Below are 14,441 nucleotides of genomic sequence, written 5' to 3' on the forward strand. Positions count from 1 at the left end.
TTCCCCTCCATCCCTTCTTCCCTTCTCCCTCATCTTCTTGTCCTGGGCAAATCCTCCGTTTTGCTCATCATCATCAGTGTGCTACGTCAGTGTCGTGTTTGGTGCTGCTCTCCTGTGCGTCGAGAGGTGTGATTTTAATGTGTGCTGAATGTGTACATAGTGTTACTGTCAGTGATTGGTATGTGCTACACCGTCTATCGATACTTTTATGCTCCGGTCATACTTCGCCTTGAGTTCTTTTAATTCTCTCAGTGTGCGGTTTTTTGTGTATTTTCTCCTTTGTTATTTTTAAATGTCTTCTATTGTATGTTCTATGTCTTTCGGCTCAAGAGCAGTGCATATGCTGCTGCCAGCAAGCCCATTTGCGGAATTGAAATAAAATAAAGAAAAAAAAAATACGGAGCCGTCAGTTGTAGCTAGCCACCAGCAAGGTTAAACCAGCTGAAGATGTCGCAAGTTGCTTAGAGGAAATATTGTGGAATTCGCACAACGCCATCCGGCAGCAAACTTGTGGAGAGTATTCACTGCTTAATACATTGTTGAATAATGTAGTTCACTGTGTACACAAGCACTATGTTGTTATTCATGCAAAATTTTGTTTTCGTACCTTTATTGTTGGATGTCATAATGACACCTATGCATGCAAAAACGTTGATTACGGGAAACTGAAACTAAAGATTTGCACGTAATTTTCTTCTAAATGACAACATGTCAAAACATTCAAGCCCTATAGTCTGTTGAGTCTGTTGATTCTGAGTGATCTTTTCATCTTTACATCTTTACTTTTCTTTCTTTTATTTGTCGTGCTGGCCTTCTTTGTCATGCGTTCAGCAGCTGTTTTGGGTTCAGCGACACGTTGCTTGTCCACTCATATCAGCCCACTTTTCATGATGTTCCCAGTTTTGATGCCTAATCCGTTCATGGTTTTTAATCTGCTTGTTTATCATTAAAACATATTATGGTACCCACTACACCAATCTGAAAAGCTGACATGCCAAAAAATTTTGGCATGCATTTCCAAGTGCAGCTATTGTAGCTTTTGTTCGGATTCCGTGTTTTGCATTGTTTTCCAGGAGTTCTTCAAGGATATTGCACGAACGAGTTATTATAAAAACAGCGGCGCCAAAATTAACTAATGAGACCTGATTGGCAAGGTTTTGTGTTTGACGGTAATGTGACTGTTAGGCATTTACGTGCGAATATGCTTTAGAAAGGTACTATATATCTTTTACATATTTTTAGAATCAGGAAGACTCACAGAAATTTATTAATTAAAAAATTTCCATTTTTTTTGGATCTACATGACATCCAGGTCTCTCCAAAAACAAATCGTAGTTTACCAACCCGACCTCTCTTTTGGATTAATACACGGCGTAATATTTCAAGAACAAAATTAGTTCCTAGTAGTAGTTTGCATGACTCTCTTCCTGCAAAAGAGAGGAAATATTGTCATATAGTGGGTTGAATGTAAATTAAGCATTTTGTTGGACTTGCGGTGTACTGTGAAACCCTCCCAACATCACATATTATTGCAAGGGACAGATTCTTGCTCACGGTTTTTAACAAATTTGCTGGAGTATTACGTTTCGTCACAATGAAAAGTACGCAGCGTGAAGTTGCAGAATCCTTCGAAAGTAGTCCATTATTTTCTTTTCCGTTCTGAAGTCTTGACTCAGTAAGGGAAGATAACCTACACAACACCTTTCTCCACATAAAAAACACGCAGATGATGATAGTCGTACGTTAGCTCTTACTTAATTTTCAGCTATAGTGAGCGAAGGAAATAGGGGTGCAAACAACAGTACTGCGTAAAATATTTTTGCCAAGAGTTCCTACGTAATTAACTTTCCAAAGTGACAACGTCTATATTGACAGAATTAGAGCGCAGACGTGTTCATGTCGCTGTGTGTAAGTGCACAGGCAACATCACGTGGCATATTGTGGCATATACTTGCACGTAATCTGACCGCCGAGTTTTAAATAACCAGAGCGTGGAGTCGGTAACTTAAAGCCAAGCTAATATTTCAACGCCGTTCAAACCTATCAGTAATAATAAATGCTGCAAGATCAATCACCCACATACTGGATCTGGGAAGCCTGTCAGAAAAACGTAGAAAGAAATCAAATACGACGTCACAATTAAGAAAATTAAAAAACTGGAACTCTCAAATGTCATGCTTGTACAGAAGTTTTGCGAACATATTCATTTAATTTTTTAGAATAAACTCCCAATATCGCTCATCTGGAAGAAAACCGTACGTATTAGGTACGTATCTTTAAAAAAAAGATCCGAACTCTATCATATAACGTACAATAGAGCTCAAAGTTTCATCACTGATGCATTTTTAGATGCCCAAATTGTTCCCTTTTACGGGTGATTCTTAGAGAATGGGATTTATGTTAACTAACAACGCAAGTCAGACATGGAAGAAATCAAGGGCCTTCTCTTCGTACACCATTTCTCATTTCCTTGAGAAAAAAGTATTAAGAAGTATGCATTCTAGAGGTGGAAATACGCACCGATACCCTGTTCGCTTATAATTATTTCAATTCTGACAAGAAAAATTAAATCTATGAAATCTTGCGAAGTTTCAGTGCCTGTCCCCACACCCACAATTCAACTGACTCGGTCAGCTTGCTCGAGTCAACTAGTAGTGACATAGCTCATTGAATACAAGCTGTTTTCAGCTTCTTGTTATGTGAGAAAATACTGGGCGCTGTTTTCGAAAAAGAACTACATTTCCAAACTGCACATCTATGTTTAGTCAGCAGTCCCATCTTTACGTTTGTGTGTCACACGGTTGGAGGGTGTGAACCAACTTTTCTGAGAGAAACGTCTGAAGCAATTTTTTTCCTGTTGCACTATCTTATTTTTAAAAGGATTAACTTCATTTATGTAACGTATTAGGATAATGTGAAACGTTACTGTTGGTAAATATTTACTCTTCCATAGTGAATAGGGTACACAACGTCGATCAGCATACTGACTTTTGGTGTACGGGTGTTACTAGTCTTCACTGATGTGCTACGATTATTCGGAAGTAAGTTTTCATATCACAAAAAGATGGTCAAGTATTGAGAAAGACGAAGCACTTTCGTGGAGAACGCAGTTGTAGTACGCAACAGTTAATGTTCTCTGCATCACTTGCTGTGTCGGTGATAATTCTAAATGTAGTGACTTGTACGTTAATGCCGATCAGTTGGAAAAACGAACCAATAACGATCCAATTCAGCATTAGTAGTGTCTGATTGATACAGTCACATTGATTAAACATCTAGGCGTAACGTCCCATAGGGATGTGAAATGGAACGAGCATATAAGGATTGTAATGGGGAAGGCGAATGGTCGACTTAGCCTTATTGGGAGAATTTTGGAAAAATGTGGTTCATTTGTAAACGAGACCGCAAATAGGACACAAATATGATCAATTTTTGAGTACTGAGTGCTTGGGAGCTATATACCAGGTCTCATAAGAGAAAGACACGAAGCAATTCAGAGGCGGGCTGTTAGTTTTTTATTGGTAGGTTCGAACAACACGCGTGTATTACGGAGATGCTTAGGGAACTCAAGTGGCAATCCGTGGAGGGATGGCGACGTTCTTTTTGAGGAACACTATTGAGAAAATTTAGAGAAGATGACTGCAGAACGAGTCTTTTGCCTCCAGCATATATTGCGCATAAGGACCACGAAGATAACATACGAAAAATTAGGACTCATACAGAGACATACAAACAGTCGTTATTTTCCTTTCTCAATTTGCTACTGGAACATGAGAGGAAATGACAGAGACTGATACAAGGTAGCATAAGTCAGGAACCGTATGGTAGTTTGCGGAGTATGCATGTAGATGTAGAAGAAGAAGAAGAAGAAGAAGAAGGTCACAGTATCTGTCACAATACATGTTCCAGGTACCATTGTTTTCTTTTTGTGGCTATAGGGAACCTCAGTCTGAGAATAAGGCTTGTATAAAAATTCTTAAACTTTGTTACTAGTCTAGAACCACTTTTTTCCACATCTCACATGAAGTCACTGCGGGATCCGGCTCTTAAGTTACGTATTTACTCGGCCTCAGAATACGTTACTTGTTTAATTCTTTGAGTACCTCACGTGGAGTCAGTTGTGGTAGGGTGCAGACCCCGTCGACCCGCAGTCGGCACCACCGTGCAGAGGCCATCAACACCGCGGCCGGTGCCACTTTGCTGGCCTCGTCAGTTAATGAGACGAATACAGAGAGGGGCGGCCGGCGCGCAGCCTGCTCCCAGGGAGCCGGTATCTGCGCGGCCATCTCCACACCTGCAGCCGGCGGGCCGAGGCAGGACACCTGGTCCAGCCAGTAAACAGACACTGCGCTCAAGGGCAGCTGTAGCTCACACTCACACTCGCGCTCCCAGCCTCTGGCCGCCATGTTTACATCGACACCTGTCACGCACCTGTGCAGCCCAGCACCGATACGGACCCACGGTCCAAGGAAAGAGGCACTGAGCTCAGGTGAGAAACTTTCCTCGTGGTGGTCAACGCTATTTTCGAGTAAAAGGAACGTCAATATATTTCCTTATTTTGCCAGAAACTACTCATATTTCATTCCAGTTGTACGTCGAATTCCATCACTATTATTCTTAGGGGACGTCCATTAATGACGTGAACTCAAAACGAGGTGTGGTAAGGGGCTCAACAAAATCTCATTTAAATGGGGGAGGGGGGGGGGTGGAGCAGTGAAAATCTCACAGAGCCTTTTAATTCAAAGAATACCCATTATCACAAGGATAAAATTTTATTTTGAAGAATTAATCCCCAGGATGTACAGTATTAAAGTGTCCACCAGTCGTTATGTTGTCTCTGAACTTAATGGAATGCTTTATATGTGTGCATGCCCGGCAGTGCCACATTTGAAATAAGAGTAAGATTTCATACTGCGATGTTCCTGCTGCACCGATCGAAATCACTGCATGTCAGCCAGTGAGTCAGTCGTGACATTGTGCAACGCATATAAACCCGATGGCACTGCGTTCAACAGGAATTTATATCAGAACTTTACAATGTGTGCGCTAAGCCACAGTTCGAAAAGTCGAACCATGTGCGAGCAAGAAGTTAATTGTATGTTGGAGGAAGTGAAGCTTAAGTTTACAGACAAGAATTCTCTTAGTGATTATGTAAATCAACAGATTGGAAAAGTTTCATAATTATATAATTCAAAGAAAGTTACGAACAATGTTCTCTTTCATCTGCAGAGTAAGTGAAGGTTCAGTGACGTTTAATGTATATAATATATCAACAAAAGGTCAATTCTTAGGGATCTTTTGAAACGGTTAATACTACTTTCGTGGAGACTTTTTTGCCGTCCTTGTTTGTCAGGCAGCCTGTCCGCCTATCTGTCCGAATACTACTCAAGTGTTTTTTAATCACCTGATACACTCTCCAAATAAAACATGGCTTTATTAAAGTTTTTTAATCGCTGTTTGAAACAAATAACGAAATTTCGTTTTTACACGAGGAGAAGGCTGGAGACGGGGTGTCCCACCACATCGCACCGAGGAGGGAGGGGGAGTCCAAATTTTAAAGAAAACTCCTCACGTTATTAATGGCCGTCCCCGTATGGTAGTTACTGTTAATGAAACAAAATTCCCTTAGCAGTCTAATAGTTATTGCAGTTGCATCATACTACTATCCAAGTCTGATCGAAAACTTCAACAGATATTTCTAGTGTGGACAGATTTGAACCGATGTTAACATTAATTAGTTAATATGAAAAGTCCCACGGCTCAGTTTGGAAACAGATGAAGTGGTTTATCCAACTTCGTCGAAAAAGAACGTTCACTGTCCTCATTCTTGTGGTCGAACGATGTGCAACAAAAGAAATACTGTTATTAGCAGTAATTATCCCAAAGGACACATTAGCCACAGATCTACTATCCTTACTACTGAAACTACCAAAATTTCCTTACAGTTTGTAGCTTTGATCGACTGTAGCCAAATATATTGCTTCCACAAGAAGTATTATTCATATGGCTGCTATCGTTACAAAGGGCTGATGCCAGAATTAACTGCACGCTTACTTGAAAACCCAGGGTGGCCGTTTTCACATTAGCTATAAGCGTCCCCAAAATCTTGATTCAGAGCAGCTCAAAAATTTTTCGATATTGTGAATTTGATCGATCAGCGCTCTATTTGCGGTGTTTTTTCTTCAGAGAGGAACATTTATTTTGGCACAGCTTCCTCTCTGCAGTTTGAGAGCGTACAGAAGTAGTTGTTGTTGCAGTTCCATATCGCCTAACTAAATTTCATATCGTTTCTCTTAGAGTTCTGGGAGGGGAGCGGAAGCGGTGACGTATTTTACAATGTATGAAACATAGTTCCAACATTAATGGCGTCAATTCACATGTGATATAAACCATTGCAAACTTCTACTCTCATGGTCTCATGGAATTAGGACTTCATTTATGGAGGCTCCTCTGAACTGTACAGTTTCAAGGCAACCTGTTTTACTGAAGTGAACGATTCTACTACAAGCAGTAAACAATCAGTGCAACCACGATATGTTTTGTGTTGACGTCAAGCTATTCACCATTTCCTTCATGTGCGGTACCGCAGCAGTATTTCTGTTAAATGACGTTTCCATCTCTGAAATTGCTTACATGTATTTACTTTACTCAAACTCCAACAATTGGCCAATTTCGGCCTTAAGTCATTTAGAAGTCCTGTCTACAAGAAACCGAACAAGGATACAACAAATTTATGTTTGCCTTACTGACATACGAAAAATATTTTTACAGAGGGCCAGTCAAACATTTGCACTTACAGGTCCCAACATGTCGTAACATTGTCTGACTGTTCAACAGCGGACATCTAAGTTTTGAGAGCGAGCACACAACGTGCAATCGTTAAATTTAAAAGCATAATTTTTACTTAGAGCAGGTGTAGTCTTCCTCGAAACCACTGCCACGTTGTAGGTCACTGTACGTCCTCGCTTTCGTCGTTGAACGCCAACTGTCGTTTCTGTCCGCATGACAAACCGACACAGCGGGATATTTTACATCAGTATATTTTCATTGACCGATAAAAATGTCGGAAATATATATGTAGTATATATAAATTACTGTAATGCATATTGGAGGCTCGAAATTATAACAAACAAGTGAAGTAAGAACAGGATGCGTCTGTATAGTGTGGTGAAATTGAGGGAAAGGAGAAAGGAATTCTTTATTGCATCTGTAAAATAATTAATAATGTAACTCTGCCAGAACGGTTCATAAGGATAAGATTCGAAAACAAGTGACTGTTTATTCATATGTAACTACACATACAATGTGACGCAGAACACCACCGACAAACATTCAGCCAGCCGCTGTGACCGAGCGGTTTTAGACACTTCAGTCCAGAACCGCGCGACTGGTACGGTCGCAGGTTCGAATCCTGCTTCGGGCATGGATGTGTGTGTTGTCCTTAGGTTAGTTATGTTTAAGTAGTTCTAATTCTAGGAGACTGATGACCTCAGATGTTAAGTCCCATGGTGCTTAGAGCCAATTTTTGACAAACATTCAGTAGTGGTAGCACGAAGCAAAACGAGAAAAAACTGGTACTAAACATGAGCACTAAAGTACATACCTTAAGATCTGCGTGATTTTAAATTGCACATAAACTCTTCCATGCGATGCCCAGTGTCGACGGAATCTGTAGGTTTGTTTCCGGTTACAAACTACATGATTTTTAATTTTACGAGCCCATTCGATAGAGTGGTCCTAAATTAGTCTACATCTACATCTACGTGATTATTCTTTTATTCACAATAAAGAGCCTGGCAGAGGGTTCAAGGGACCGCCTTCAAGCAGTCTCACTACTGTTACATTCTCGAACGCCGCGCGGGAAAAACGAACACTTAAATTTTTCTGTGCAAGCTCTGATTTCTCTTATTTTATCGTGATGATCATTTCTCCATATGCAGGTGTGTGCCAACAAAACGTTTTCGCAGTTTGAGGAGAAATCTGGTGACTGAAATTTCATGAGAAGATCCCGTCGCAACGACAAACCCCTTTCTTATGACTGACGCTCCAACTCAAGTATCATGTCTGTGGCTCTATCTCGCCTACTTCGATAATACAAAACGAGCCGCCGCCCTTTGAACTTTTTCGATGTGATCCGTCAATCACACTGCACAGCAATACTCCAGAATAGGGCGGACCAGCGTGGTGTAAACAGCCTCTTTAGTAGGCCTGTTGCACCTTCCAAGTGCTCTGCCAATGCATCACAGTCTTTGGTTTTCTCTACCCATAGTATTATCTGTGTGTTCGTTCCAATTTAGGTTATATGTAATTGTAATCCTTAAGTATTTAGTTGAATTTATAGCCTTCAGACTTGTGTGACTTATCGCGTAATCAAAATTTAGCGGATTTCTTTTAGTACTCATGGGAATAACTTCTCACTTTCGTTTATTTAGGGTCAATTGTCACTTTTCGCACCATACAGATATCGTATCTAAATCATTTTACAATTCGTTTTGGTCATCTGATGTCTTTACAAGATGGTAAATGACAGCATCATTTGCAAACAATTTAAGAGGACTACTCAGATTGTCTCGTATCTCATTAATATAGACCAGGAGCAGTAGAGGCCCCATAACACTTCCTTGGGGAACGCCGGATATTACTTCTGTTTTATTCGATGACTTTCCGCCTATTACTACGAACTGTGAACTTCCTGACAGGAAATCACGACTCCAGTCGCACAACTGAGGCGATATTTCATAGGCACACAGTTTGGTTAGAACACGCCTGTGAGGAACGGTGTCGAAAGCCTTCTGGAGGTCTAAAAATATGGAATCAATCTGACATCTCCTGCCGGTAGCACTCATTACTTCAAGAGTATAAGTAGGTAGTTGTGTTTCACAAGAACGACATTTTCTGAATCTACGCTATGTGTCAATAAACCGTTTTTTTTTTGTTTTTTGGAAGTAATTCATAATATTCGAACACAGTACATGTTCCAAAATCCTACTGTAAATCGACGTTGGTGATATGGGCGTGTAATTCAGCGGATTATCCCTATTTCCCTTTTTGGGTACTGGTGTGACTTGTGCAATTTTCCAATCTTTAAGTACGGATCTTTCTATAAGTGAGCGGTTGCATATAATTGCTAAATATGGAGCTACTGTATCAGCATACGTACTCTGAAATGAATCTGATTGGTATACAATCTCTGCCGGAGGCCTTGTGTTTATTAAGTGATTTAAGCTGCTTTGCTACACCGAGGATACCTACTTCTATGTTTCTCATCTTGGCAGTTGTTCTTGATTGGAATTCAGGAATATTTACTTCGTCTTCTTTGATGAAGGAGTTTCCGAAAACCGTGTTTAATAGCTCTACTTTAGTGGCACTATCATCAGTGACTTCACTGTTGTTATCGCGCAGTGAACGTATTGATTGCGTCTTGCCACTGGTGTGTTTAATGTATGACCAGAATCACTCTGGGTTTTCTGCCGGATTCCGAGACAGAATTTCGTTGTGGAAATTATTAAAAGCATCTCGCAATGAAGCACGCGCCATGTTTCGAACTTCTGCAAAACTTTTCCAATCTTGGGGTTTTGCGTTCTTTTAAATTTGGCATGCTTTTTTCGTTGCTTCTGCAACAACGATCTGACCCGTTTTGTGTATCATGGGGGATCAGTACCATCACTTATTAATTTAGGCGGTATATATCTCTCAATTTCTATTTCTTTGAAATCATTCCGCATCTTTTCTACGCTTACATGATCAGATCGGGAGGAGTGGAGACCGTCTCTTAAAAAGGCGTGAAGAGCATTTTTATCAGCTTTTTTAAGTAGATGTACTTCACGTTTTTTTATGGTTGTCGGTGTTACGGTAACTTAGCAGCAACTGCCTTGTGGTCGCTAAGAGGTCAAGTATGCTTTCGCAACCATTTATGCTTCGAGCGGGCTCATGAACTAATTGTTCAAAATAATTTTCTGAGAAGGTATCCAGTATAATTTCGGATGAAGTTTTATGCCTGTCACCGACTTTCACCGTATAATTTTTCCAGCATGTCGAGTGTAGATTGAAGTCACCACCGACTACAATTGTTGGAGTGGGGTACGTATTTGAAACGAGACTCAAGTTTTCCTTGAACTGTTCAGCAACTATATCTTCTGAGTCGGGGGGTCGGTAAAAACGAACCAATTAATAGTTTAGTCCTATTTAAAGTATAACCTCTACCCATACTACTTTGCAGGAACTATCAACTTCAAATTTTACTACAAGGTAAACTACTTCTGACAGCAATAAATACTCCGGCACCAACTGCATTTAATCTATTCTTTCTGAACACCGTTACGTCGTTTGAAAAAATTTCGGCTGAACGTATTTCCAGCCTTAGCCAGCTTTCCGTACCTAAACTGTCTAAGCTTCAGTGATTTCTATTTGAGGTTTCCCAACACAGCTACGACAATTTACAACTACAAAACCAATTGTTGCTACAACTACCTTACTGTGTTTTAACTGCCCCCTCGTAGACGGACGCCCTTTCTGCCATTTCCTGAGACCCTCTAACCTAAGAAACCGCCCAATCCCTTCCCCACAGCCCCAGCTACCTGTGTGTAGTGGGCTCCTCACCTATTAAGCGGAACCAGGAAACCCATCACCCGATGGCGCAAGTAAAGGAATCTGCAGCCTACACGGTAACAGAATCACCTGAACGTCTGATTCAGATTCTTCACTCGGCTCTGCACCAAAGGACCACAGTCGGTTCCATCAACGATACTGCAGATGGTGAACTCCGCCTTAAGCTCGCAAGCAAGACTGACAGTCTTCACCAATTCCGCTAGCCACCTGAAACCAGAGAGAATATCCTCCAATCCAAAGCAACACATGTCAGTGACAATGACATGAGCCACCACCTGCAGTTGGCTGCACCCTGTACTCTTTATAGGATCCGGAAGCACCCTTTATACATCAGGAATGACTCCTCCCAGTATGCACAGTGTGCAAACTGGCTTTCTTCCCCTCCTTGGCAGCCATGTTCCTAAGGGGCCCCATTATGCGCCTAATTTTGGAGCTCTCAGCTACCAGAAAACCCATTCTCTGTGAATGCCTAGACCTTGCGGTCCGAGAAGCTTCTTCTGGAACAGGGTGGGCGACTTCATCTGGCTTAGAGACTTCGCCAGCCACAGATAACGCCAGAAACCTGTTCGTCAAACGAAATGGGGAGGCCCTACTTCTGCCCCTCAGAAAGTCTTTCACTGCCTGCTAGACTTCGTAATAATCTCCCACTCGACCATGGGTGAGGGGTCAACCTTATTGCAGGCTGTACCCAGGGCGACCACAACAGTGGACCGATTGGCGGACATGTGGGACGTGCTCGACGTCCCTCGCATCCCTGCGTCCGACCCCCCCCCCCCCCTCACAATGATGCACCTTGGCAGCAGCCTCAAGCCGTGTGACGGAAGGCAACACTGCCTGGAGCTGAGAGCGAAGGGTCACCAACTCAGCTCGCATCCATAGGCAGCAATCAAAGTTTCTATCCATTACTGAAGTCGCTCCTGTTTGAAACTCGTAAAAATATGTATCAAACGAATGGTGTATTCGTATTATTAGCAGCAGGAACTCGAGATACTCTCTCACTGATGGTCTAGCTGACACTAAGCTGTTCTAACCAAAACAGACAAAATCCTGTATGATACCCAACATAATCATGATTTCCGCCCTTTTTATTGCTCATGAAACCCAGACATTGCATGTTGTACCGCCATACAGTGAGACCTTCAGAGGTGGTGGTCCAGATTGCTGCAAACACCGGTACCGCTAATACCCAATAGCACGTCCTCTTGCATTGATGCATACCTGTATTCATCTTGGCATACTACCCACAAGTTCATCAAGGCATTGTTGGTCCAGATTGTCCCACTCCTCAGTGGCGAGTCGGCGTAGATCACTCAGAGTGGTTGGTGGGTGACATAGTCCGTAAACAGCCCTTTTCAATCTATCCCAGGCATGTTCGATAGGTTTCATGTCAGGAGAACATTTTGGCCACTCTAGTCGAGCAATGTCGTTATCGTGAAGGAAGTCATTGACAAGATGTGCACGCTGGGGGCGCGAATTGTCATCCATGAAAACGAATGTCTCGTCAGTACGCTGCCAATATGGTTGCACAATTGGTCGGAAAAGAGCATTCACGTATCGTACAGCCGTTACGGAGCCTTCCAAGACCACCAGCGGCGTACGTCGACCCCACATAATGCCACCTTGCTGCACTCGCTGGAAAGTGTGTCCAGCCTGACTGGATTACTTCTAAAACGTCTCCGACGAGTGTCTAGTTGAAGGCATATGCGACACTCATCGGTGAAAATAACGTGATGCCAATCCTGAGCGGTCCATTCGGCATGTTGTTGGGCCCATCTGTACCGCGCTGCATGGCGCCGTGGTTGCAAAGATGGACCTCGCCATGGACGTCGAGAATGAAGTTGCGCATCATGCGCACAGTTTGAGTCGTAACACGACGTCCTGTGGGTGCACGAAAAGCGTTATTCAACGTGGTGGCGTTGTTGTCAGGGTTCCTTCGAGCCATAATCCGTAGGTAGTGGTCCTTCACTGCAGTAGTAACCCTTGGGTGGCCTGAGCGACAATTCCTGTCTCTCTGTATCTCCCTCATGTTCGAACATCATCGCTTTGGGTCACTCAGAGACGCCTGGCCACTTCCCTTACTGAGAGCCCTTCCTAGCACAAAGTAACAATGCGGACGCGATCGAACCGCGTTATTGAACGTCTAGGCATGGTTGAACTACAGACAACACGTGCCGTATACTTACTTCATGGTGGAATGACTGGAACTGATCGGCTGTCGGATCCCCTCCGCCTAATAGTCACTGCTCATGCATGGTTGTTTACATCGTTGGACGGATTTAGTGAAATCTCAGAACAGTCAAAGGGACTGTGTCTGTGATACAATATCCACAGACAACGTCTATCTTCGGGAGTTCTGGGAACTGGAGTGATGCAAAACTTTTTTTGATGTGTGTAGTAGCTACACGGATAACTGAAAATAAGTCGCTCCTGTTTGAAGCTCGTAAAAATATGTAACAAATCAACTGTGTAGTCGGCTTATTAGCAGCAGGAACACTAGGTGCTGTGTCACTGTCTCTTGCGATATTCGTTTTATCGATGTGAAATTACAGTTCTCCAGTAGCGACTGAGCAGCATTGCAACACTGCGGTAGTAGTCGGTGCGGGCCAGGGCTGTGCTGTCGCTGCTGTAGTACTGACTGTTATTCGTGTTGTACTATACCTGTTAAAGCACGGTCTAGTCACGTTAATGTGATCACCGGCTACTTTCGAGTTGAACGTACACTAACAACTCACAGACCAGACAGCACGTTGCAGAACTGCCATAGTCGTGGAAAATGGTTCAAATGGCTCTGAGCACTATGGGACTTAACATCTGCGGTCATCAGTCCCCTAGAACTTAGAACTACTTAAACCTAACTAACCTAAGCACATCACACACATCCATGCCCGAGGCAGGATTCGAAACTGCGACCGTAGCAGTCACGCGGTTCCAGACTGAAGCGCCTAGAACCGCACGGCCACCGCGGCCGGCCATAGTAGTGGAGCGTATATAAATCGTGTTGGTGGGAAGGAGGCGGGTGCGGGAAGGGACAGGAAATACTGCAGTCGTTGTCGTAATGAGGAAACGGAGCGATTTATCTGACGTTCAAACATGGCATGGTTATTGGTTTTCGGGCTAAGGGAAGAAGCATTTCTGAAATGGCTAAGTTTGTAAACTGTTTGCATGCCGCTGTGGTTAAAGCATACAGCCCACGCCAAAGTGGCATTGTCCAAAACTGCTGCAGAGGCAACTGTGGTGCATCGCGGTTCACTGATGAGGGGGGGAGGGCGGGGGGCGGGGGTGTGGAGAGGGAGGGGGGGGGGGGGAGAGAGAGACGACTGCGGAGATGTGCACAGGCGAATAGACGTGCAACTGTTGAGCAACTAACAGCCCAAATAGACCAAGGTGCTACCTGTAGTGTCTTTTCAACTACCTTTTAGCGAACGTTGCTTTGTACGGGCTGCCACAGCAGGTTCCTGGTTCATGGACTTGACTGCTGTTCATCGGCAACGAAGGCTGGAATTTGCACGCTAATACCACAACTGATGGATGAAAGGTGGCCTTTGAGATGAGTCACGTTTTATACTCCATCAGACGAATAGCCATTGGTGTGTATGGCGTGAAACCTCTGAAAGCATACACCCAGCAACGAGGAGGGAACGTTTTGGTGTGGGGAATGTTTTTCTGGCATTTCCTGTTTGATCTCGTCATTCCGGAATGCACAATGGATCAAAACAAGTATGCATCTAACCTTGGGGATCATGTCCACTCCTACATGCAGTTTGTTTTTCCTCGGCAAGATGGCATCTACCAGCAGTAGACTGCAACGTGTCAAGCACCTCGCAGTGTATGTG

The 14,441-nt window shown here is 43.1% G+C and overlaps 1 protein-coding gene across 1 annotated transcript in view; it reads left to right on the forward strand.

The window, feature by feature from the left end:
- The first annotated feature begins 4,404 nt into the window (after positions 1-4,404).
- LOC124803355 (protein decapentaplegic-like) overlaps positions 4,405-14,441 on the forward strand; it is a 138,964-nt gene continuing 128,927 nt past the window's right edge. Inside the window, exon 1 of the mRNA XM_047264541.1 lies at positions 4,405-4,489. Coding sequence (XP_047120497.1) covers positions 4,405-4,489 — 85 coding nt within the window. The remainder of the gene's footprint in view (positions 4,490-14,441) is intronic.

The sequence above is a fragment of the Schistocerca piceifrons genome, chromosome 6, assembly GCF_021461385.2.
Source record: "Schistocerca piceifrons isolate TAMUIC-IGC-003096 chromosome 6, iqSchPice1.1, whole genome shotgun sequence".
In the NCBI taxonomy this organism is placed as follows: Eukaryota; Metazoa; Arthropoda; class Insecta; order Orthoptera; family Acrididae; genus Schistocerca; species Schistocerca piceifrons.